The 23,809-nt window shown below is 39.0% G+C and overlaps 1 protein-coding gene across 3 annotated transcripts; it reads left to right on the top strand.

Moving 5' to 3' along the window:
- Window positions 1-5,754: 5,754 nt before the first annotated feature.
- Window positions 5,755-20,954, top strand: CDCA7 (cell division cycle associated 7). 3 transcript variants are annotated; one of them, XM_007425741.3, is made up of 10 exons: window positions 5,763-6,004; window positions 9,240-9,362; window positions 9,788-9,898; window positions 11,338-11,580; window positions 12,073-12,150; window positions 12,986-13,174; window positions 13,742-13,882; window positions 14,965-15,114; window positions 15,842-15,978; window positions 16,178-20,954. In XM_007425741.3, the coding sequence occupies exons 1-10, from the start codon at window positions 5,939-5,941 to the stop codon at window positions 16,206-16,208; spliced, it is 1,269 nt and encodes a 422-aa protein (XP_007425803.1). In that variant the 5' UTR covers window positions 5,763-5,938; the 3' UTR covers window positions 16,209-20,954. The 3 variants fall into 3 exon arrangements, 2 of the variants coding, with proteins under 2 accessions (XP_025020884.1, XP_007425803.1); XR_003084450.2 differs by lacking the exon at window positions 16,178-20,954 and having other exon boundaries at window positions 5,755-6,004; window positions 14,965-15,690; window positions 15,842-15,928; XM_025165116.2 differs by lacking the exon at window positions 9,788-9,898 and having other exon boundaries at window positions 5,756-6,004.
- The last annotated feature ends 2,855 nt before the right edge of the window (window positions 20,955-23,809 follow it).

Here is a 23,809-nt window from a genome sequence, read left to right as displayed (position 1 = left end):
CAAAGCTTTGTAACTTGAGCTGGGCTGTACCACAATTAAGCCAGAAAAAAATCAGCTGAGTTACCCAAGGAACATTAGGTAGGCAAGAACGGAGAGGCCCAAAGAAAGAATATAACCAGATGGTAACTAACTATAGTTTGTGGTATGATAACCACAGAGCCACACAATCACATCCTTTAGTCTAAGAGGAGCTGAATTACAATGTTTATTATTTTATTTTGATTTTCCAAAAATTCCTTTTACACAAAGCTTGTCGTTTCTTTTTCCAGGGCATATTTGCAGATAGTCATATATTTCCATAGTAGATGCTGGGGAAGGGGAGCATGTCACATTGTTATAAGGCAAACTCCGCCACTTACTGTATGTGCTTGCGGCTCTGAGATGCAGGTACGAAAGGGTGGAGTTTGCATCATGATGTCACCACGCTTGTAGCATTATTGTTGTTAGGAATGAACAACTTTGTGTATTTCTCTGTTAATATTTTTAAACTGGTAATTGAAGATGAGCCATTGAGTTTTGGAGAAACTAGTCAAATTGTCGCTGTCTAAAAGTTGAATTAAAAAAAACTGTGGAAAGAAAATTATTTCATATTGCAACTTTTAAAAATGCTCTGGGTAAAGCTTTCAGATCCTTGGATGTATATATAATCAAGAGAGCAACAATATTTTTTGATGAAATCTGAAAATATAAAACTTGATAAAATTTTAAATACAAGCAACCTTAAAAAACCCAAATAGAATGTTATCTGCAGTAGGAGTTTGTGATATGATGCTTTTGCTACTTGATCAGTTGCTATAAGCTTCGATTTATCTGTTCACTAGTCAGTTAGGGAGCACTGTGCTGGTAAATATGCTCTTGGTTTACCAGGCCCATGCCCTCTATGTCCTCCATCTAATGGAAGATGATTGCTTTGGCCACCAACATTAACAAGCAGGGATAATAGCCAGGAAGTGGGAACCTATGTTCATCCTTATTCACTGAAGTCACCGCCTAGTTCACTCTCTACTTTAGCTTAGCAAGAGGTATAAATCTAGCCATGAGTTTAGTGCAGAAGAGAGTACCTGCACCTCCCAGCACGCCATGGCTGTGCTGCCCAAATTCATCAGCGTGATTGGATTTTGGTGCACAATTTTGTGAGCTTTTATTTTTAACAAGTTCAGGGTGAGAATGTGAAAACAGGAAGACTCTGGGGGACCACATTACACCCATTTTACCCTTTGAGCCCACCAAAACGCCTGAATCTCCACACAATTTTATAGCTCACTGGGTTGCATAAGAAAATCATTAACCTTCTTTGCAGGGCAGTTGTGAGATTCATATTATTTCTGCATTTATTTAAAGATTTATGCCAGTGTCAATAAAGCTGATGAACTTCAACTTTTAAGTTTTGGCATGATACACCTCTGTGGCATGTTATGGTTTTTAAGTCATGGTAAAAAGCCCAGCGTAGCATTACATGTGAATTCAGACGTCATGTCATGAAGCTGTTCATCAGTTTAGGAGGAATCGGGAAGCTGTGATCTAAGGCAATTCCAGCTATAGAGGAAGTTCTTCCAGGCTCCATGCATTGGTGGATCTTTCTCACAGTCTTCCCACTTCTCTTAACTTTCATATGTTTCTTATTTGGCCTCTTTCATTCAGTCCAGAGTAACTGTAAATGTTGATATCAGACATGACGGGGAAGGACTCTGTCACAGAGAAACTAAATAATGCAATATCAGCCTACTTTTCCTTTAGTAGGATTGTATTTGTATTACAGTTTTATATGATGTGGGATTTTATGCATGTATGTATACTGTATGTGTAAATACATATTATGTCAGTTTATTACATTCCTCAAAAAAGCAGAGGGAAATGAGCTTAGCTTCACCTGTAAAACTGCATCAGTAAACATTTAATTCAAATTTCATTGTGGTTAGCTTTTCAAAAATCATCATCATCGTATTGCCTAGGCATTTAATCTGTTGTGAAGCTAATTTGTCCATATTTTAATCTAGAAAAGGTGGTTTATTTTATATATTGGTTGATACAGATGGCAAACAATGTAATAATCTAAGTAATTATTCAATTCAGCAAGTTTTAATTTTGGCTATCTGTATGCTTGAGATGTAATATTTAAGAACATAGAAAAGGCTTTCTTCTTCCCACAAAATCTTCAGATCCTAACAGCAAAATTGAAGACCAGTGCAACAAATGGATTCTTTAGCTGGGTGTCTAGAAGTATCTATATCTCAATATAAGTAAGATGAAATAATATTTCAGCTGGACTCAAATTCTGATGATTTCATGAACATATCCATTAAATGTTATTAGAACAATACACAAGTATTTGCCACTGCAAGATCGTTTTACTCTCCATCATAACCTTCAGCCATGTAAGTACTAATCAGAGTTATCACCTTTTCCTTAGTTTTACAGACACACATCTTTTTACTTTAACAATTAGTTAATCCACACATTTTTTCCCATTCATTTTATGTTCCAAGTCACAACCTTCCAGATATTTGTCTGGAAGACAAATGGGCCTGTAGATATTGTGCTTCCTTGACTGTTGTGGCTTTGGTCAACTGAGGCTATCAAATAATGCTTTTGAGTAAGACAGAGAAAGATTAAACCATGTTACCAGATATGTCTATGCCCATCTCACACGCAGCCTTCCCTACTAAATAGCTTCAGCATATTACAGTCATTAGGCCAGAAGTGCAACCTCATCCCAGTTTTACCCCAAGGATGCTCATGTTATTTTATTCAAGGTAGGATCTAGAGACTACCTAAAATGGCAACATAGTGTTGCCTGCATTCCACCAAGTGGTAGATGCAATGAATTGACGCACATTCAGGATTCAGTAGAGGATCAATTTATTTTTTAAAAGCCATCTTATTTTATATGCAATTAGTTTTAATCAGTAATCCCTAATTTAATTGATATTCTTTTCCTGGCCTTGTCATTATTATTATTTTTTGGAATGTGACTTCTCGCAAAGCAACGGAAACCCCACCTCCTGCGCTCGCCAGCTGGGCTCTGCCCTAGGAAGGAGGCTCTGGCAAACCACTTCTGAAACAATTGCCTTGAAAACTGCAAGGACTCATCCAAGCAGTCACTGCAGAGTCGGTAACGACTGAGCGCAGATTAAAAAAAAATAAAAAAATTCCAGGACTGGTTTCCAGATACCAGTCTCAGGATGCAAAGCAGGGAAATTGGGCATTGCAGAGATTGTTTTAGTCTGCATTTTTTTTTCTTCCTTTTGAGAGAGTCACCTTAAATTGAGGGTTTCTTTCCTCTGAGGTCAACCCAATATGATTAGAATTCCAGAATTACAAGAACTGAATGAAAGTCACAATTATTTCTCATCTGAATCACTACCAGTTATCCCAAGCTTTCTTCATTTCAGCAGTACAACTGAGATAGGGAGAGGGAATCGTTTTGTTGCTGCTATGGATAAAATAGCTGGAACAATATACTGTAACCATATCTACTAATGCAATTAAAATTGCTCTTTAAAATCCCATTGTAGGATATCTAAATGCCAGAAAAAAAAATCCTCTGATTATATAACCTTTGGCTGTGGTATCTGGGCTGCAAAAATGTGAACAAACATTAGATGGTAGCAAATAGTTTCTGCATCTTTTTTGCTGTTGTCAAGTGGTCATTCAGATTTTTGCAGCCTAGTAATGCTAGACTAATCATGTAGCCCGTGATCTACTCCACAGCCTGTTTCCCTTGTTGCTATTTCGCACTGTATATTTTATTTATATAGCACCATTCTTTGATGGACATGTATCAGTATACAATTAATAAATTAAGCATTCATTTTTCCTTTCAAACCATTTTACGATAGCTGCTATTTGAAAATAGTGACCTAGTAGCATTGTAACTGTTACCAGTTAAAGATGAAGAACTTCTTTTTTGACCTCTGTCAGATATTTACAGAGAGGAAATCTGTATCAACTGTATTAATTAACTAGTGGATAAAGGATGCAGATTTAAAGTATCTTGAGTGTTGGTTTTTCCTGACATTAAGGGTGGATGGACTCAATTACAGCAGCAATGGGTGCAGTGTTGGAAAACCTGAAACACCAGGGCGGGGACGGATCATCTTGGGGAAAATCTATGAAGTCACCAAGAGTTGACATCAACTTAATGGTACATAATAATAATTAAAAAATCAACATAATGTTATCTGCCATGGCTATTTTTGCTTAACTATAATTGTATGGCTAGCCCAGATGAGACTGAAATTATTATAAGGGCTTTCTTCTCCATTCGGTGGATAGAGATGGAGATATTAACGTGTGTCTCCTTCCCTTCAGAGTGTTGGTGCTGCTCTGCATCAGGAAAAAAAGAGCAGATCGTGCACACAGCTTTTCTGCTCAGGTGGTCAGTGAAGTTCCCCTGGAGCAGCTGAGTGGAAAGGAACCTGCAGACCATATCTGGTCTGACCCCAAAGTCTTTCTTTTTATGGCTCTGCAGGACACACCTGTGATGAATTTTAAACTCTATCTTGATAGAGATAGAGTTCATTGTCAGTTCCAGTGATTATTTGTACTTGGTTGAACACTTCTGCAAACAATTTTGATAGCAGCCCTGGAAGGGAAATTGCCTGAAAACTCTAAAGGTATACTTGCTTGTATGTATGTGGGAAGGGGGAATCCCTTTCTCTGCTGGTTGAACAGCATTGTTGAACTAAAGCTGATTTAAGAGACTCAAGTGTGGTCTAGTCTCCAGAGAACAGATCGTTTGCTTTTGCGTGCGCCGTGAGAAGCCAGTGGTGCAGGTAAGTATGTAATTAAGGGCTTATTTAAAATTGAGATTCTTTTACACCAGTCTGCTGTATGCTCACAAGGAATAATAACCCACAGAGAGTTTACACACCCCTTGTACTGTGTTTTGGCCTCTGTAAGTACTCTACTTTCCAGATTATTCTTGGTTCATGTTACCAATTATCTGGTTTGTCTGTGTGCCACACGCATGGAGCCAGGCCTGACTTTGCTGGTCCTAGCCAAGATTATAGGGAACATGTAACAAATATATCAGTATGCTCAGTAGCCCTCCTTGAAGTTAATACATTATAAACTACATTTAAATTGGTTTTATCACACTGAAAATATTTCAGTATAAAAACACCAATGCTAAGAGCATTAGTCTTTGCATTTATGCTGTTTGCTAAATTGAGAAGTATCTGTTTCGACAACCTTACAGTTGCTTAAGGTGGCACATACAAAAGGCTGCCATAAAGGTTTTTGAAGCACTTCCGATTATTTTTATTTAGAAAACTACATTACACTTAGTCCCTATTGACTTCAGTGAAAAAAATCATAACACTTGTTAATTTCATAATGATGCACAAATTAGTTGAAATGTAATCAGCTGTTTCTGGAAGCGATTAAAGAAAGTTGGTTCAATAAAAGTAGACATTCCATAGTCCAAGAATTGCTTTAATGTTTCATAATCATGCAAAGGACTCCTGGTATGTGTTTTTGGGCGAGCTTTAACTTGTTTTCCTCTAGCTACATAAGCAGCGTATCCTAATCTTGAATACACCATTTCCTTCCAAGGCAAGTTAGGACGTGATCTCCCCCCACCTCTTTCCTAGTATACCCTCCCTTTCCTTCTATGCAAATAGTTCATTACTATTTCGCGCCACTGATATAGGTCCTTGAAGCACGATAAACGTCCATGCTAAACTTGTAAAGGAAAAAACGCTGGCCAATTTCCACAGTCTTTTCTACTTTTTCTACATATTGTCTTCACGTCTATTCGGAAACTATATTTTCTATGATCAAGCGGCGTATCGAAAAGCAACGTCTGGGAAGAGCAAGGGACATACCTTCCAGGACCATAGCACTTTCGCGGGAAAACCGTTTCCAATCCCCGCCTCCGGCGAATTCCGAGTGGCTTTGGCGCGAGTCTGCGGCGTGTGGTTCTCTTCGGTGACTCATGGGACGCTTGCGGTGCTCAACGCGGGGTAAATCAGCCGGCGGTATGGACCCCTTCCGCTTGCAGGTGAGCGCCTTGGCCGCAGTGTAGGACTGTCCTGTATGCATTTACTTTTTACTTTGGAGTAAGTTCTAGTCAAGTCCGTGCAAGTGACTTCCAAACTAATATTCGTAGGATTGGGTTGCTGGGGAAGACAGGCGGTGAAGCTAACCGCTCCCTCGGAGTTTACAAAGACCCGGAGGTTAGAGCTACGTACCGAGTGGGGAAAAGCCCTGTAGATGTTGGAATGGGAACGAATTGGGGAGGTAAATGTAAGCTTTGCAACACGGAGACTTTTGCTCGTGGCGATCCTTGGACGCTTCAAATTTAAGCAAGTATATTTAGAATTGTCTCCATGCAGTCATTGCTCTGCATTTTTATTCCGTGGTTAGCACCTTTTGTACTGAGCGAGCGATCTTTCCTTCCTTTAAGCGGACGTACGCTTGCAGCCTTAAGCCACCGCGCGAAATTGTTTGGGTTAAATACTCTTGAAAAGTCAGCCGCGTTTGGAAATGGGTGATGCTACGTGCTCTTCCACGTGGAAGCTTCCGTTGTATAAATGCAGTACGTTTTTCTTTTGGGGAGGGGGAGTGCTGCCGAAGTAAACGAGGGAGGAACTTCTGAAAGGCAAAAGTCATGCTTCATGAAAGAAATGACTTCCCGCGATTCCTTTTGGGGTCTGGAAACATGGCGTAAAGCGGTCAGGGCCGGCTCAGCTTTGGGCGGTTTACACACCCGCGGGGCTGCTGTTTTTTGTTTCCCAGATCGCCAGGCACCAGGCAGTAATCCTTTGTTTCTCCGCCAGTCTCCCCCAAATATTTTCCCTCCCAAAACTTTCTCCCCTAGTTCTCCTGGCAAAGAAAACAAAGCAAGCCAGGAGTCTTCACTGCAGGTAAATTTCGCCTCCTGGGCGCTTCTCTTGCTCTCAGAGAGGGAGAAGGAGGTTGGAGAGGTGGCGGTGAGGACGAGCCCTTGTTTCTCCCGCGCTTGAATGTTCACCTCTTCAAGTTTGGTCACGGCTCCCCCTCCCTGCCTCTCCTCCGCCCTTCCTCTGGTCTAGGGCTTGCGGTCGGGCTGAGTTTTCATTCCTTGAGTGGCTTCAGCGCCAAGGCTGGTGCAGCGAAGCCGAACAGCCTGCCTCTGGCCGCTTAGTTTGAGCATCCCGCGAAAAGAGGTGGAGGGAGCCTAAGTGTTTCCTCTGAGAAGGAACTCACGGCACGCATGGTAGACTCGCCTACGTCCTTTGTGTCGCTGCAGGAAGGGGCTGAAGAGGGTTTTGCGTGTAGATTACCAGCTCCTGGATGAAAGCTAGGATATAAATCCAATAAAGAATCAGACATACGGTTGCCTCATGTTCAAATACAGAGTGCCCCTTTCAAGAAGGTCGTTTTTAAGTTTGGTAGTCTCTCCCCCATCCTTTAATCCCAGATTTATGTTTGTGGGACATAATTTTGCCAGTAGTAGAATTGTGAGTGAAAGATTGTTGTGTTCTCCAGTGGTAGGAAAAGGCAAGGATTGGGAAAGGAGCAGAAATGCCCTAGGCCTAGAGAGCAGTATGGAGAAATCTGTAGTTTTTAGTCAGTCTCAGAATGGAGGCTGCAGGTTGATGGCATTCCTGTACAGTATTGTAGTCGCAAATAGGTGTTGTGGTTTACACCTATTAAAGACACTTGCCTGTCTTTGCCTACAAATAGGTCAGTTGAATATTGACTCAGATAAACCTTTAACAGATCTTTCTCCACTTTTGAATTGATTTGTTCCTGAAAACCTTTTTAGGTTCATTTTTTTCTTAGCCCATTTAGCTTGAAAAACAACAGCTTTGTTTTTCCCTTCAGTATTCTCAGGGCTGTGTAAATGGTGACCTCCCAGTCATTTTATTCTCAAACCAACAGTGTGAGGTGGGTTAGCCTGAGTTCAAAGACATCCGGGAAACATGATTTAGTGGGTCTCAGTTGTCTTAATCTGACACTGCCATGTTTTTCCTCTGGATTGGCCTGTACCTGATTGTCAGCTTATTTATTCACAGGCCTTCTAAAGTAAATGAGCCAGACTTTGGGGGAGAATGTTAGAGTGACAGAATTATAGCATAATTTAGTTATCTCATTACCTTTTTGGCATTATTGTTACCGTAAAAGTGTATGTTGTGGATTCTGCCAATAATAGCAATTTGACAGTTGCCACTTTTTTTTAAGCTAAGAGTGTTTTCCCCCCCATCCTTTTCTCCTGTTTGTTTGTTTTCAAATACTAATATGCTGCCTACTCGTAATGACTCAATACAATATCCATAAAATTTACTGATAAAAAACTCCATTTTGGAGAACAGTTCTGCATTTATAAAGCCTTTCATTTTTTATAAAGCCTTTCATTTCTAACAGCCATCTAATTCAGACACTTCCAATTAACTTTTATTTGCCCTTTTACAGTACCTATTTTTTTCAGAAGCAAGTTCCACTGTATTTATTGGAACTTACTGCTACTTGAGGAAGGGAAATCTATACACTTCCAGTTGGGATAGAGTGATAAAGTGGCTTCATATGGGTGAAAAGGTATTTGGGGCAGAAAATTTGTATGATTTTTTGCAAAAATACTTTGACATATCTGAAGTCTGCCTATATATGGGGCATATTTCATTTCATCTTAATAATAGTACTTTACTTCTGACAAACCTTTTAGTTTGCCATAAATCACTTGTAACAAGAGTCACCAAATTAGTTGTATGATTATGTAATCCCAGCCTGGATCTTGTTTTTGAAAGACCATTGCTAAATCTGAATTATTTAGGTTTGTGGTAATGTAGCGACAAGAATGGGTGAGCTGATCAAAAATGCATGGCTGCCATTTACTGAAACCATCATGTCAATTGGCCGTAGCCAAAATAGGGCTAACAATTTTGCAATGCTATCTTAGTTTTAAACTGATACTATAAAAGAACGTTGCATTTTAGTTAAATTTTATCTGGAACTATTGCCTTACTGTATGTTGTCGATGAGTAAAAGCCCATTAAACTGTAGTACATGTCTCAAGATTTATATTGCTTGCAAATATGTATAATTTGTCATTAGTTAGTGAAATTGTCCCTTAATAAATTATGCTTAATTGTTTTGCTAGAGTGGCACAAAATATGATGGAAGTCTCATTTTTCTGATTAATGTGTATTTCAATCTAGTCTATAACCAACTAGATAGCTTAGCTTCATGAGGTCAGCCTAAAAAAAAACACCTAATTATAGTAACTAATTGAGTTGTCATTGTCCATTTTACAGGGCAACCTTTCAGGGAAGAAAAAATCCACGGCATTCCGTAGTACTCGACTAATCCCTATGGAAACCTCTTCGTCCTCTGATGATAGCTGTGACAGTTTTGGCTCTGATAATTTTGCAAACACAGTAAGTAAAAAGTGCAAGAATAAACAGAAATTGAATGTGTGATGTTCAGAAATACCCCATTTGTGATTAAAATGCTTTGCTTACATTTCTGTACAGCAGTTATGAATATACAGTATGAACTCTAATTTCATTTCACTTCTTCCCTTGTGCTGCTAGGTAGTAATTGTTGGAGGTAGATTAGCCCCTTACTCTATCCTTTTGAAATGTCGCCTAACCTAACATGCCTGATGATTTGCCATAAAAGCTCTGAAACCATTTGTAAACCTCCTGAACCATTTTTCTTTGTTACAAAAGCTATTCTCTTGTAGTGCACTTGTACAATGTGATTTGCTCTCAGAACAGTTTATGGAAAATAGCTTCTCATTAAAAAAGAGAGAGAGAGAGAGAAAGAAAGAGAAACACATAGTGTACTTATTCTTTTTAAGAAACCAACCTTCAAGCCAGAAGTTGTAGAAGAAATGGCTAAAATATTTTATGAGGATTCAGATGAAGAATCTTTCTGTGGTTTTTCAGAAAGTGAGATTCAAGATGTGCTGGTGAGTTGAGCATTTAAAGTTGCTAATTACTGTTGTCCTGATTTTGCACACTGAAGTAGACCAAGTTCCTTCAACTTCCATAGTCTGAAAAATAGTTCCTTTGATTGAGAGCCAGCAAGGTTGCTCACAGAATCAGTCTCTTTGCATGTGGAGATTGAATTTTAGTCCTCTTGTATAAGATTGGAGCTTCTTTTCAATAGAGTGGTATATTGTGTAATCAAAAAGGGATAATATTCTTAGTGGTACGGAAATAGCTCTTTTGCTCACACGTAAGCTGGCAAATGAACCTCAAATAATGTAAACTTATATAGATACATCTCCATTTGAAAAAGTGCTATGCAAAACAAAGCTACAAAAGAAAGCTGATTAAAAATAAAATGGTAGAATAACATTATGGCTAGCATACATTTTCTGAAGTAATAATTACCTTAGGGGAAAATAGATACTTTAATATGCTCTCCAAATGTGAGCAGTGAAGTGCCTTGCTGGCTTTTAGCAGAAGAGAGCTGAAAAAGTGGGAAGGAAGAATGAAGGAGGCCATGTTTGCTAAAAAGATCCTATAAAGAAAAGCTCTTCTAAGCTTTCCTTAACCTGACACTTGCCCTTCCCAAGATCTATGCTTGTAATAATAACTTCTGGTTTGAAAAGCTGAAAGACAGCCAGGTACTTAAATGTCCCTCAGTGACTAGGACCAGATGTGAACAGTTCCTACAAGTATTCTTCAGTCTGCTTGGTATCCTTCTTGTGTCATTTTTTTCCCTTGTTCCCCTCTTTTTTTTTTTCTTTTCAGTGTTTCTAGGCTTTCCCTCCCCCATCTTTTTAGGCAAGAATCTAACAGACCCTAGTATATTTAGTAGAGCTGTGAAGACACTTCCTAATGACTTTCTCAGGCATGGCAAAGCTTTGAAGAGTGGGGCTTGACAACTAGTAGATCTTGTAAGAAGCTTCTGCTTGATGTGTTTGCCACATATAAGGCAGGAAGCTCCTAGAATTGTTTTAGAAAAATAGTGCTATTTTATGTGCAGCTGGTTAAGTGTTCCAATGGGGCCTCTAGAAGGAGAATAGCATATAATTTGACATTACAGCAGTATCTTTCAGTGCAATTTTTCTTTAATTCTTCCAAGTCAAGAGTAAAGTTCAACAACTGAATGTAAAAGGAAGAGGAAGTGGTTTAATTAAGATAATCTATAATACCTGTGCTCTGATGGTAGTTTTAAATTGTTGGTGGAGAACCTGTAGCCCTAGGTGTTGCTGAACTATAGCTTTTAGCAGTTCTGGCTAGTAAGAGCAGTGATAAAGAGTTGTAGTTCAAGAATGTTGAGTGAGCCACAGGTTTTCCACCATTTGATCTGGTATAGTCCCATAAACTGTTGAGACTGTCAGTTTAACTGTACAAGTGGCTTACTATATTTTATTTATTTATGTATTTATTTGCATAGAAACTGGGGACAGACTCTGAAGAAGATGCAGAGAAATGTTTACGTAAATTGCCCAAGAAAAGTTCTGTTCCCCTTAAAGTTGCCCTGAAGTTCCCATTACGAAGGTCGAAGAGGGGGAAGAGTGGAATAGTTCCAGCTTCAGAACCTTCCTGTAAATTGGATTCAGAGTCAGAATCTGATGAAGAAAGAGGCCCCAAATTCTTGGAGAGAAGAGCTTTAAATATAAAGGAGAACAAAGCCATGGTAAACATAAAAGAAAGTCCTCAAGAATCTCTTTTTTCTCAATGGTGAATTAATGTTGTGGCTCCTGTTTCATTAATAAAAACATGTTCCGCTTCTTAATAATGCTTCATTAAATATTTTAATGCTACTTGATTTATTATCAACTTCAGACAGTTTAAAAAGGTATTCAAAACTATATAGGCATTTTGACTCTAATTCCTTCAATGTTGCCTGTCTTTCCCATTTAAATAGGAAGGTGTAGAATACTTTCTGAAATAATCTGAAACATTTAGAGAAGCAGATATAATGGCCTGTTCTGTACTATGCACTGTACTATCATAAGGGTTTTGATCACTATAGGCTTTTTTGTGTGCCTCTTCGGTAGTCTCATCAGCTCTATAAGTACTCTTTGTGTTGTGTTTCTGAATAAATGCCTACACAGTTTCTGTAATAATGCATTCTGCTGTCTGAATCTTGAGACTCCATTACTTGTTTTCTGTTCTTCATTTGCAGCTTGCAAAACTAATGGCAGAATTAAAAGGCGTGCCTGGAATTTTTACTGAGAGAAGTCCACTAGCTACTCCTTCTCTGGTAAATTACACTTATGTACTTTATTAATTTCCTGGTTTACTTCATAAGTATCCAGAAAGTATTATTACTGTGTTTTTTTCAAGCCTGTTTATAGATGAACTTAGAACAAATAAAATCCAGTTCCTTATTATACTATAAAATAGTTGCCATGTGTTGTGGTTACCTTTTGATTTGTCAATCTGTAAAGTGCTCAGTGCTCAGTTAGACATACCAGGAAGTTTTTAAACCTAAAACTAATAAAGCAAGTCTTTTTTTTTTTAAACAAGCACACGCAAGTCTAAGTCTCAGAGTTCAAATCCAGATCTTGCTTAACCAAAGTCCCTGATTAGCAAAACATGCTAAACAAAGCACAGGTGGATGCTTGTTAGCTCACCATACCTTCTTGTGAGAGGAACCAGCCAGCACAATCTGAGCAGTGTCAGTGCTACCATATGTCTTCATTTCCTGCAAAGTTGTACTATGATTTAGCATTTTAGTGGTCTTATTGGGCCATACTAAAGAAGTTTTAACTATGGCTTTTTATAGTGTATAAGTTGATGAAAACAATAAATACTACTGCAGTATTCTAGAAGTAGTTGCACCAAAAGAGTATTGAGTAGATGAAAACAGTTTTACAGCATACTTTGTTTCTGTTAATTTGGCTAGATTATATTTGAGTGCTGTGACTCATTAGAGCTGTAGGTGACCATCTTATGAGCCCTTATCTGAGAGTAAGTTTCCGTAGTTTAAATTTGGAAAGGAGTAAATTGCTATTGTTGGAGGAAATGTAGCTTATAAATTATTTAAGGTTACAATTCTGTGTGACATGGCCATGTTACCTTTATCTTCATCCAAGAAAGCCCAGCGTTGTCCAAGGAAATCAGTTCCCAGAAGTGCTCTAAGGAGAAATCCAGAAAGAAGCTCTAGGCCTCACACAAGGTCCAGGTCCCTAATTGAAGGTCCTCCAAATCCCATGCCTATGGAAGAGGAGGAGGAGGATCCCTATGTGTTAGTGAGAAGGAAGATGTCTGATGATTTTTCTGAGGTATGTTGGTAATTTTATTTCAAGCAACCAAGTAAACTGATCAAAATATTTTAAATAGCCTGGGTGACTTAGATACAGTTTTCATATAAAATAAGCATATCTAGTCAGTGAGCAAGCCTGGACATAATTAAACTAACCCAATAGGTTCCTTTCATCTTTTACACTGATGCACAAGCTGTGGATATGGCCCATCAGAGCCTTGATTGCCAACACAGTTCAATAGCAAGATTTGCCATTGTTACTGGTCATATCTATTTTTTTAGAGCCCTTCAAAAATACAAGGCTGAGCACAGCCCTTGCCCTGAAAAGCTGGTTTGTCCTGATTGAAATGGGAACCCTTAAATTTATTTCAGAGATAAGCATCTTCAGAATTGGAAATGAAGGGGGAACAGCATACTTATTGAGCTAAAACCAAACAAATCACATTGATGCAGTATGTCATCCCAGACTTTGCTTAGGAAATGCAGTGACATTTCTACATAAATATTGCAGCACTTTGTAGAACTCTTCAATGACTTGCCTTAAAAAACCCCACAACCTAACAGTACCATTTACTTCTGAATTCAGGATGAAAGGGACACTCCCAGAAGAAAGCGCATGGGTGCTATGACTCTTCCCCATGTTATCCGTCCAGTGGAAGAAATAACCAAGGAAGAGTTGGATAATATCTGTGATACTGTTAAAGATAAAGTTTACAACCGTGCAACAGTAAGATGACATTCTTACATTCTACATTCAGCCCTTTGGTTTGCTTTGTCCAAATAATGATATAGTGCATTCTTCTTGCTTTGATTCTCTCCTCCTTGGATCCTGATCCTACACTCTGATGTTTATATCTGATCCTGAGATTCCTACTGTTAGAGCCAAGGGAATCCTTGATCTCTAGCTCTCCAGTTAGTGGCTGTTCTACCTCTTACTGCATAATTGAGAAGCTCCACAATGAGGAAGTTTCTCAAGTTGATTCTTTGCAGTTATTAGATCAAAGAGAGGAGATCTGAGTTTATATACCTAGCCAAAGGCTGCTGTAAAGAGGATGATCTTTCTTGCTTCATGTAGATGTCACTAATCTTTGATGCATGACAATAATGGTTGAAGATTTGGATTGAGAAGATCCAGGTTCAAGTTTCCATTTGATTATGGGGTTGACTGGGTGACTTCAAGCCAATAACACCCTCAGTTCAACCTATTTCTCAAGATTGTTACTATGAAGATAAGAAGTCCTATCTAAGTACTTAAGTAACTTTCAAAGAGAAAGAGAAGGATGGAATTAGGAAGCCATTGAGTCTAATGGCTTTCATTTGCTACCATTACCTTTACATGCTTGTGAGAACTTTGAATGCAAAACATTTCTGCTTCCTCTTCCAGATTAAATGTGATGGTTCATATATAGTGGTAAAATGGAGGTTCACATATAGTGGCTTCATTGACAAACAGCAGTACATTCAAATTGTGAAGAACACTATTAGTTTATCTAGTTGAGGTGTAATGACATCTTATGGCTTGCTTCTAAACAAAGTGCTGAAGCAACTTGGTACTTAGATAAGCTTTACATGTATAAAATCTATGTTTTTTTCACAGAAATGTTCAGTGGCCATAATTCTAAGACATAAGGTAGTTTATTTGCTTTGGGCTTAGTGTGATGTGTGAACATGTGCATTATAGCTTAGCAATATGTGTAAACTAAGCCACTGTTTGTATGACAAACATACTAAAGGTTGTGCAAGGGTACAGTGTCTTTTCAAAGCAATCATCAACCTGGCATCTTTTGCCTTTACTGCTCTCTTTGACAGGGTTCTACCTGTCACCAGTGTCGTCAGAAAACGACAGATACTAAGACAAATTGTCGGAACCCAGAGTGTTTTGGAGTACGTGGCCAGTTCTGTGGGCCTTGTCTTCGTAATCGTTATGGAGAAGAAGTCAGGGTTGCCTTGTTGGATCCAGTAAGATTATTTTATTTTGATGTTTGCTTGAGTGCATGCTATAGTTCATAAGAAAACAGAAATACAGGTAGTCCTCATTTAGCGACTACAATTGGGACTGGCAATTGGGTTGCTAAGTGATGCGGACTAAGTGGAAAATCATGTGACTGAGACTGTACTTACAATTTTACTTCAGTCTTCCTTTTTCCGCACTCTCCTGCCTCTTGGAACACTCACCCTGGCGCTGGGATAATTAGCAAGAACGGAATTAATGTTTGTATTTACATTCATTGGAGAGGAAGGGATTACAAGAGAATAAGAGTGCACTAGGCAAGCAGATGGCGCTAGTGCATTCCTTTCAATCTGTATTCCCTGTTGTGTGCCTGCTTACTCTCTTGTAATCCCTTTCTCTCCAATCTCTCTGCTCTACGAAGGGGAGGGGGAAAAAGGTCAGACACAGAACAACGTGTACTAACTGACTAATGGTGAACACACGAATGAGAGAGATGCCGGGGAGATCATAAATGCACAACTTGGTCACAAAGTTTTTTTTTCAGCACTGTCGTAACTTTGAACAGTCACTGCACGAGGCAGTCGGTAAGCGAGATCTATATTATTTCAAATTCCCATTTAAAATTTAATATGACATGATTTCACTGATGCTGTAGCAGAATCACAACCTGATAGCAAGAAGATTTAAGTTGGATCTACCTATATTTCCTTCTCACTTTATTTTTTTTTCCTTTAGAACTGGCACTGCCCACCTTGCCGTGGGATCTGCAATTGTAGCTTCTGCCGGCAGCGAGAAGGAAGATGTGCTACTGGTGTCTTGGTTTACTTAGCCAAGTATCATGGATATGACAATGTCCATGCTTACTTGAAAAGGTAAGTTTTCATTTACTTCATGAATCTGATGGGATGTAGATACAAATTATTGGCAAGGATACATACATGCATTTATGAAGATCCAGGCTCAAACCAACAATGGGCAAATGGAGCAGGAAACAGACATTTCATGTTTACAACAATATTAAGATACTTGTTGATTGTCTTAATTTCACTTTGTATTTTTTCTCCCTTACAGTCTGAAACAAGAACTTGAAATGCAAGAATGAACTTCCGAAACAATTCCGGAATAATCTTCAGTACATATGCTTAGACTAATTGTCTGATTTGAGAATTCACTTCTTTTAATGGTTGGCATTTTTAAAAAATGGAACAAAAATTGTGACTTTTGACTGAAGTCCAAAGTTACAGGATGGAGGTTTATAATATTGTTAAAGCCTTCTTAGTCCTGTTTCATGATGAATACTACTGGATGTTATTAGCATCCCACGGAGCAGGTGCAGGTCTCATTCAACCCGTTGGATAGCAACAGCTTCATACAAAGGCTATAACTAACTAAAAGCAGTACTTGCCATTATAGTTCTCCTGAATTTCACTATGTGAGATTTTCTGGTGGCAGTTTGCACAGGTATTTTCTCCACGCAACTCTGAGTTCACGTTCATGTTGGAACTGCTACTGTCGCATTATCCTAACTATTGTTAGAATTAGCTGAATCCAATCTTTGTTTCCCCTTTTTCGGGAAAAAAGTATTTTGAGGGCATTCATTGAATCTATGTTTGCAGTTACCGTGTGTAAGTAGACTTGGTAATGAATCAAATTCTAATTTTTAAGGCTATTGAAAATAGCAGCAGTGATTGTCTAATATTGCAAAGCAACTTAAATGCTTGATAACTACTTTCTGGAAAGAAACAGTGATAAAGAACTTAATACTTAAGTTCAAAATTTTGACTAGTTGAGACAGTTTAAATCAATAACTGTAAAGTATACTTGATCAGTCGTGCTTAGGAGCAAGTTTTGTTGTGCGCAAAACAGTACTTATAATGAAAGCTTGACTAAAAGAGATTTGAGAAGATTCAGACTTCATGAAAAATTAGTGAACTATATGATCTTAAAGCATGCTGTCACTGAGATCTTGGTAAGGGATATTTAAAAAGAAGTATTACTTAGAGTTTGGGGAGACAGTTCCATTAGGGCTGCAAAAATCCAAAAATCACCAGCTGGAAGCAAGTCGATAAAGCAAACTCTCTCTTTGCTGCTATCCAGATATTTGCAGCCCAGTTCAAGTAATCCTAAATTATATTATTGACCAAATAATTTCACTTACCTAATACATAAAGCATCATGCCTTGCATTTTCTCAGAAATTATGAATTAAGAATAGGGATTAACATAATGGGCTAGTTTCTATGAGCAAGCCTTCCATCATACTTTATGCTGGAGATAGTCTTGCATCAACTGCACATTGGACTGTAAATGCAAGAGTTTGAGGTGGCAATTTGATAAGCCCTGTGCTTGTCTAAAGTAGTGACCATGAACAATACAGTTCCGTGAGTTGTAATGTAGACAAGATCCTAATTGGTGGTATTTCAAGCTGTGTTAGTTAATAAGGCATGGAGCTTATGCATCAATCACAGGTGGAGGCTGTAGCTTTCATTTACTAACTGGTAGTGTGTCTGCTTAAAATTAAAGTGCTGTGCTAAATGGATAAAAGACTATACTGAAAGTGCATTGGATATAAAATTCATCATCAGTGTGGAATAAGGTGCAAGAGAGGAAGTGAACAGATCTCTGAGTTGAGACCTTGTAAGAAGGAATCATTTTTACAGATTTCTCATGTATTACTCATATGCAACACCATTTGTAAGCAGTTCAATGCAATGTAAAATCTACATGAAATTAAGAATATCATCTCTCCCACACAGAGATTGGGTGTGGGTTTAATTTTTATAGCGTACATTTGAGAGAGAATCATTGGCTGTTTTGCTTTGCCTCTCTAATGGTGTTTTTACCCCCCTGTATTTCTTGAAGTACGAGGTTTAATGCTTGGACCTATATTCTCTTATTCTCTGCAGACTTGTTTTAAATATAGCAAAAGAGAATAACACTGTTCAAGTTCTTTCTCTAGGACAGTTTCATCAGTACTGTAACCTGATACTTTTTATGTATGAAATATAATTTTGATATTAAAGTTTGCTTAGCAGTGTGCTGTGTAGGCCAGGCTTCTTGTGCTTCCGTGTGTGCCACGGTCCCAGTTCATTTCAGCAGAGGGCACCAGTCTTTGGTGTAGGAAGTAGCACGCGTGATTCTGATCCTGTAAGAAAAGTGTTTGCAGATAGGGACAGTGCATGTTTGGGTTTTCCATGTTTAATTGTAATCAGTAGATCAGGACATTAACAGCAAGAGAACATAACTGTAGCAAAGAAATGGATTTAAAATAAATACTCTCCCCAGCCAATCCTTTAAGCAGCATAGTTATCTTTAATAATCTCTGCTTTGATGTTCATGTTTTAATGTTCTGCGGGCAGTCTTCCCCGTCCAGGGTATGGCCACACTGGCCTGGAGTTATCTAATGTATCTAGAGGGCATCAAATGCAGATAGCTGTGTTAGTTGGATAAAGAATATGAACTGTTCCTAAACTATTGAAAGGGGGGAGGAGTTGTGTTAGCCTATGTTAGCCAAAACTCAGGAGTGTGGTGCTGCCTTTTCAGACTAACACATTTTATTAGAAGGCATAAGCTTTTCTGAGCTACAGCATGCATAGAGTGCCTGGCAGCAAAGCCAATTGGCATGGACAGGATTTCTTATACCAGAAATAGTTTACAGATTAGAACGGAAAGCTTTGCTATGTATCTTTGCCTCCCGTAGACAGGATTTTTTTTTTTGTTAAAGTGAGCCTATAGTTTTACACTCCTATTCTGAACTTCCTAGTTGGATGTTCAGTTTTAAAAGCAGGTTCTACTGGGTGGGTTATGTTTTATATCCTGAAGTCTGCACTTGGGATAATCCCTAAATTGAAAACCCATACTGATTAGAGATGCCAGGAAATCCGCCAGCATATCTGTGAAGGCTGTACTATTTGCATCACAAAGCAAACTCTAGTCATTGTGAATGAATCTTGCTTTAATTCAAAAAGATCTATATCCACAACTTTACCCCATTTCCAAGGAAGATGTAATTAATCATTTGTACCTTACTTTTCATAGCAGCTTTCCATCTAAACCGATGTTATATAGGAAATTGCTTTTAAAATAAAATAACGACATTTTTGCCATAGTGTTGCACCACTCAAAGGGAGAGGGGAATTAAATTTACTGATCTGCCTGGCTCAGGCTGACTTAAGGTAGCCTTTAGATCCCTGCCTATATAACCAACATCAAAATTCATTTTCTTCCACTGTTTGTATTAAACATAGATTGCTGCTATAGTTAGTGATGGTTTTACTTTTTTTTATTGCATTTGCTATCTTTTATTTTATATCAAGGGATATAGATGGCCCTGTACCCCTTGACACCTGACATTTGTGTTCAGTTGTAATTATTAAGTGCCCATATAATACAAATATAGTAAACCCTGAAATTAAAGAAAAAATAGTCACTGGCACTGTGTATGGAAGAAAATAATTGTTTATGGCACACAGCTTAAGCTGTGCTGGTAATCACACTGAAAATACAATATTTATTCATTAGATCAAATTTAATGAAGCCTCCTGGCAGTAATTATAAAAATTACTGTAGCAGTAAATTACTAATGAGTTGTGATGTGCTTCCTACCTGTGAGGAAGGACTGGCGGTTGAAAAAGCCTGATATCCAAACAGTTTTTGGGCGTAGGAATCAACTTCATGGCAGCCCCGGAGAGGATGCAGGAGCGTAAAATCAAAATGGGAATGCTGAGAGATGGCTTGGAATGGCAGTTGAAATCGATGGAACTTGGATAAAAATGCTGGAGTGAAATGCACACTGCTTACATCTATAACTTGCAACAGGAACAGTTAATGGTTGGGATAGGTTTATTTAATAGTACTGGATAAAGCCTCACTAAAGCAAAAAAGCCAAGATGCTCTTCCTAGCTGAAGTCATACCTGTGCATCACCCTTTTATGTTACCAGGCTATGCAGATTGTAACTAAAATAACAATGAAGGAGTATACATGTCTGTGGCAAGGGAAGATAGGAAATCGGTAAAAGCAGGGCTGCTTGCTGGCATTCAAGGTGCCCTTGTGCAGAATTCCACTTAGCACCCCTCAAGACAATTTTTTAATATTCAGAATACTGAATCTCCTGTTTCTCAGATGGTCTCTTTATAGCTGTGCTGCATGGCTTTTGAATTTGAAATGTGTGCACACACACACTCCATGGCACACATTTTGTACACTTGGTTGCGGTGCCCTGCATAAAAGTATACAATTGGCCGGGAAAAGAAGATCGTGCTGAAAAGAAAGAATTCTGGGGCCAGCACCTCATCCGTTGTGAAGGTGCTCTATAATGTGGGCGCTGCAGTGGAGAAGACCCCTTATGTGCTTCATTGTCACATTTAAACAGTACTTGCTGAAGTCTTCCTCTGATTATAAAGCCTGCTGGCCAATTTGTTTACAGTGCTTTTGAACTTGTTCTACTTGTGTGGTTGTAATTGCATCCTTTATTTTTCTGGTGGATGGGCATTAATTGCTGACTGAATGCAGTGTGATACCAGCACAGGCCATAGCTGCCTCAGTACTACCTTAATCCATCCAGAAGGCTCTTCAGAAATGAACAAGCTGAAAATGAGACAGAACTTGCAACTTCATTTCCAGGTTATTTGGCAGTTCTGTATTTGTGGAGCAGATGATTTTGTTTCTCCGATCTGCAGAGCTGCATCCAGGGAAGAAGCCAACTCCGTCTGGACGAAAAGGCCAGAATTTTGGACTTCAAAATTTTCTCCAAGTTCTAATGTTTGTAAAGTGTACATAAAAGATGAGACGACCTTAAAAAAATAATAAAATGCATGTGTTTTGGGGGATGGTGAGTACATTGAAAAGTTCAACCAAAAGTTCAAGAATTTTCTATTTCTGCAAGGTGACTGCTGGAGGTAGGAGTTTACCCATTCACAAAATGACTGCCATAGGAATGTAACCGATTCCACAGCCCCAATTTCTCAGAATGCAATCTTCTTGCTGGATGTTTCCTCATACCTGTGGATCTTCCCTGCACAATTGCAAGCAAAGCATTTGGGCGTGGCCAATCATTGCACTTAATTCTAAAGTAAGCTTATTTGGCCTATTTGAAGCCTAGGGGCATGGAGCTGGGTGGGCACCCAGGAGGCTGCACCCGGCTGCTGTGTGCTAATCAGAATGTTGCCAAGGGAGGATCAAACAGCCATTCAGTACTATTAAAAGGAGAAGGACTTTCTAAAATCAGTCCAGATGTGTCTATCGGGCATAGTAGACAGACAAGGTTTATTTTCCATGTAAGGATTCCATCCGAGAAGCTGTGTATAGGCTGATAGTTGTTAACTCTAGTGGCCTATGGAATGCTAAGAGATTGTACTTGTGCATGTGGGAATGGCTTGACTGACACATGATCTCGACATCCTGCCTCTATGTTTAGCATGCTACCTGGGACTCTGCAGAGCATCAGGCTGGGAGAAAACAGAAGTGGAAGAGGAAAGTGATAGTTTTTCACTGGCTCAATCCATCTATGAAATAGCTTCCATCTCAAAGAGATCATCAGGTCTATCTTTTAATGAGGGTCACAGCTACCCTCCCTCCATCCCATACAACATAGTACTGATTGACTGCCTTCCTGCCCCAAAGCATCTCCTCAAGTACTTTGTACTTGCATCACATAAAAACAATGAACAACCAATTTAACAATGTAAAAGCAGTCATGAAAATCCTTAACCATCCATCCGTTGCTTCAGGCAGGAATTTAATGGGGACAGGACAATGACAGGGTGCTGGTCAGCCTAGTTACATATATTAGTGGCAAGTTAAAACAAATCACTCTGCTAAATTTTTCTGTGATGCTGTGACACTGCTGCCACAAAGGCTTTCAGTTTTCAATTTGTGACCCCACTTTTAGGCAATGCTGTAGATACATTCTACAGTCAAAAATCTTCAGCTGACAGGTACTCCCACAACCGTGTTTTAGAAGTAAACAGCTATGTAAGGTTCCTGCAGTTATAAGATGGTTTTCAATTAGCATTTACAGTCAAGAAACATTTTTAGTAATACAAGCGCATCTAAGTTTAGACTCTGATATTCTGGGATTGCTCCAGCGTGTTGTAAAACCACCTTTAGATGAATCATTTTCTAAGTCGTCCTCCACAACAATCCTACTCAGCTGAAGGGCACTAGATTGCAGAAAGCTGTAGGGATCATCCCAAGAAAGGCACCTTTTGTTTTGTTTTGAGGCACCATATCCTCTTTTGGCAGAGGATCCGATCCTCCGGTAAACCTGCATTAGATTGGTGAAGATCCATTCCTTGCAGGCAGAAGGAAAAAAATTAGCACCCCTCTGCAGTACCCCTAAATGACAGAGCAGAGCCGTTTTGATCACGGAAGAATCCCCTCCTTTATCCTGCTTCTGAAACACGCAGAGATGCTGAGCTGCGTTTAGCTGAGCTGCAGTCATATCGTGTAGTGAGAAAATGCTAGCCTCTAAGATATTCCTTGAACATACTTCTCTGAGATTAACTGGTCCATGGTATTTCTGAAAATTGATTCAGTTAAAGCACACATTTGATTCTATTTTCCTCTTCCTCGTGTATATCTTTCCTGTTTAACTTGGACATTTGTCCCTTCTGCTGGGATGAGGTTCTCCCCAAGATTCAAACGGCCCCCACCTTGCTGGTGTTTCAAAAGGCTCTGAAGATCCGGCTCTTCACCTAGGCCAGTGTTGTACAAACTTGGCCACTTTAAGATGAGTGGACTTCAACTCCCAGAATTCCCCAGCCAGCCATGCTGGCTGGGGAATTCTGGGAATTGAAGTCCACTCATCTTAAAGTGGCCAGGTTTGAACACTGACCTAGGCCATTGGCAGGGACAATTAATGCTCCTCCCTCCCTCCCTTCCTCTCTGGGTTTGTTTTCTCTGCCATTTTTCTTTGTTTTGTGTTGTTTTGTTTTGTTTTTGTGTTTTTGTATGGTTTCTTGTTTTTAAATGTTTCTAACCATTTGTAAACCCCCCAGAGTCGCTGGGAGCTGGGCAGCATATAAATTTAACAAATTATTATTATTACTATTATTATTATTAGTCATCTGTAAGGAGAAATAATATACCTCAGATGATCAGTATTCGGCTGAAGACCCATATCTTTTTTCCAGCCAATAGTTTTTGCAAGATGATATCCTACACATATGAGAATATCTGCCTATATGCAGAATGTTCAACAGCAGTTTGCTTTCAGTGCTAGATGCCAGCATCCACGTTTTATTCAAATGGTAGCATCTCCTGATAGATATATGGGAAGACAAGAGATGGAGAAACAGCTAGAGCTTGGGCTAAAGATATAAAAATTATTTTCAATGAAGTTTCATTCTTTTTCCAAGGATCAGGCAAATGTTGACAAAAACCTTATCATCCACCAACAGGCAGCAAGAATCGGCAGGTTGGGTAAACCCAGTTTACAGTGGCATAAAAATGCCTTAAGAAAATAATGTAAGGTGGGAACCCACTAAAACAGCTCCAAGTTAACTGGATAAAATGTTCACGAACTATGAAGGGAATATCCTAACCACCAGGTGAGAGGGAAAACAGAATGGAGTGACTGGGAGGAGAAACTGAAAACTGGAGAGAATGGGAGTGGAATGGAATAGCTGGAGAAGGTAAAGGAGGGGGAAGAGAGTGAGGACCATCTAAATACCTGGATTTTGTAGATGAGGCTGAAGAGCTAT

Source organism: Python bivittatus, unplaced genomic scaffold (assembly GCF_059951505.1).
Source record: "Python bivittatus isolate LINGU-HERP-01145 unplaced genomic scaffold, Pbiv_v1 ctg000200_np1212, whole genome shotgun sequence".
In the NCBI taxonomy this organism is placed as follows: Eukaryota; Metazoa; Chordata; class Lepidosauria; order Squamata; family Pythonidae; genus Python; species Python bivittatus.
The sequence above is the reverse complement of the archived record's forward strand: the minus strand, read 5'-3'. Positions and strand labels throughout refer to the sequence as shown.

Excerpts from the sequence above, each read along its gene's own strand:
- CDCA7 (XM_007425741.3), top strand. The coding sequence starts at position 5,939 with ATGGGACGCTTGCGGTGCTCAACGCGGGGTAAATCAGCCGGCGGTATG. Across the intron at positions 6,005-9,239 it reads TGGACCCCTTCCGCTTGCAG|GGCAACCTTTCAGGGAAGAA; the intron begins GTGAGCGCCTTG and ends TCCATTTTACAG. Across the intron at positions 15,115-15,841 it reads GGGTTGCCTTGTTGGATCCA|AACTGGCACTGCCCACCTTG; the intron begins GTAAGATTATTT and ends TTTTTCCTTTAG.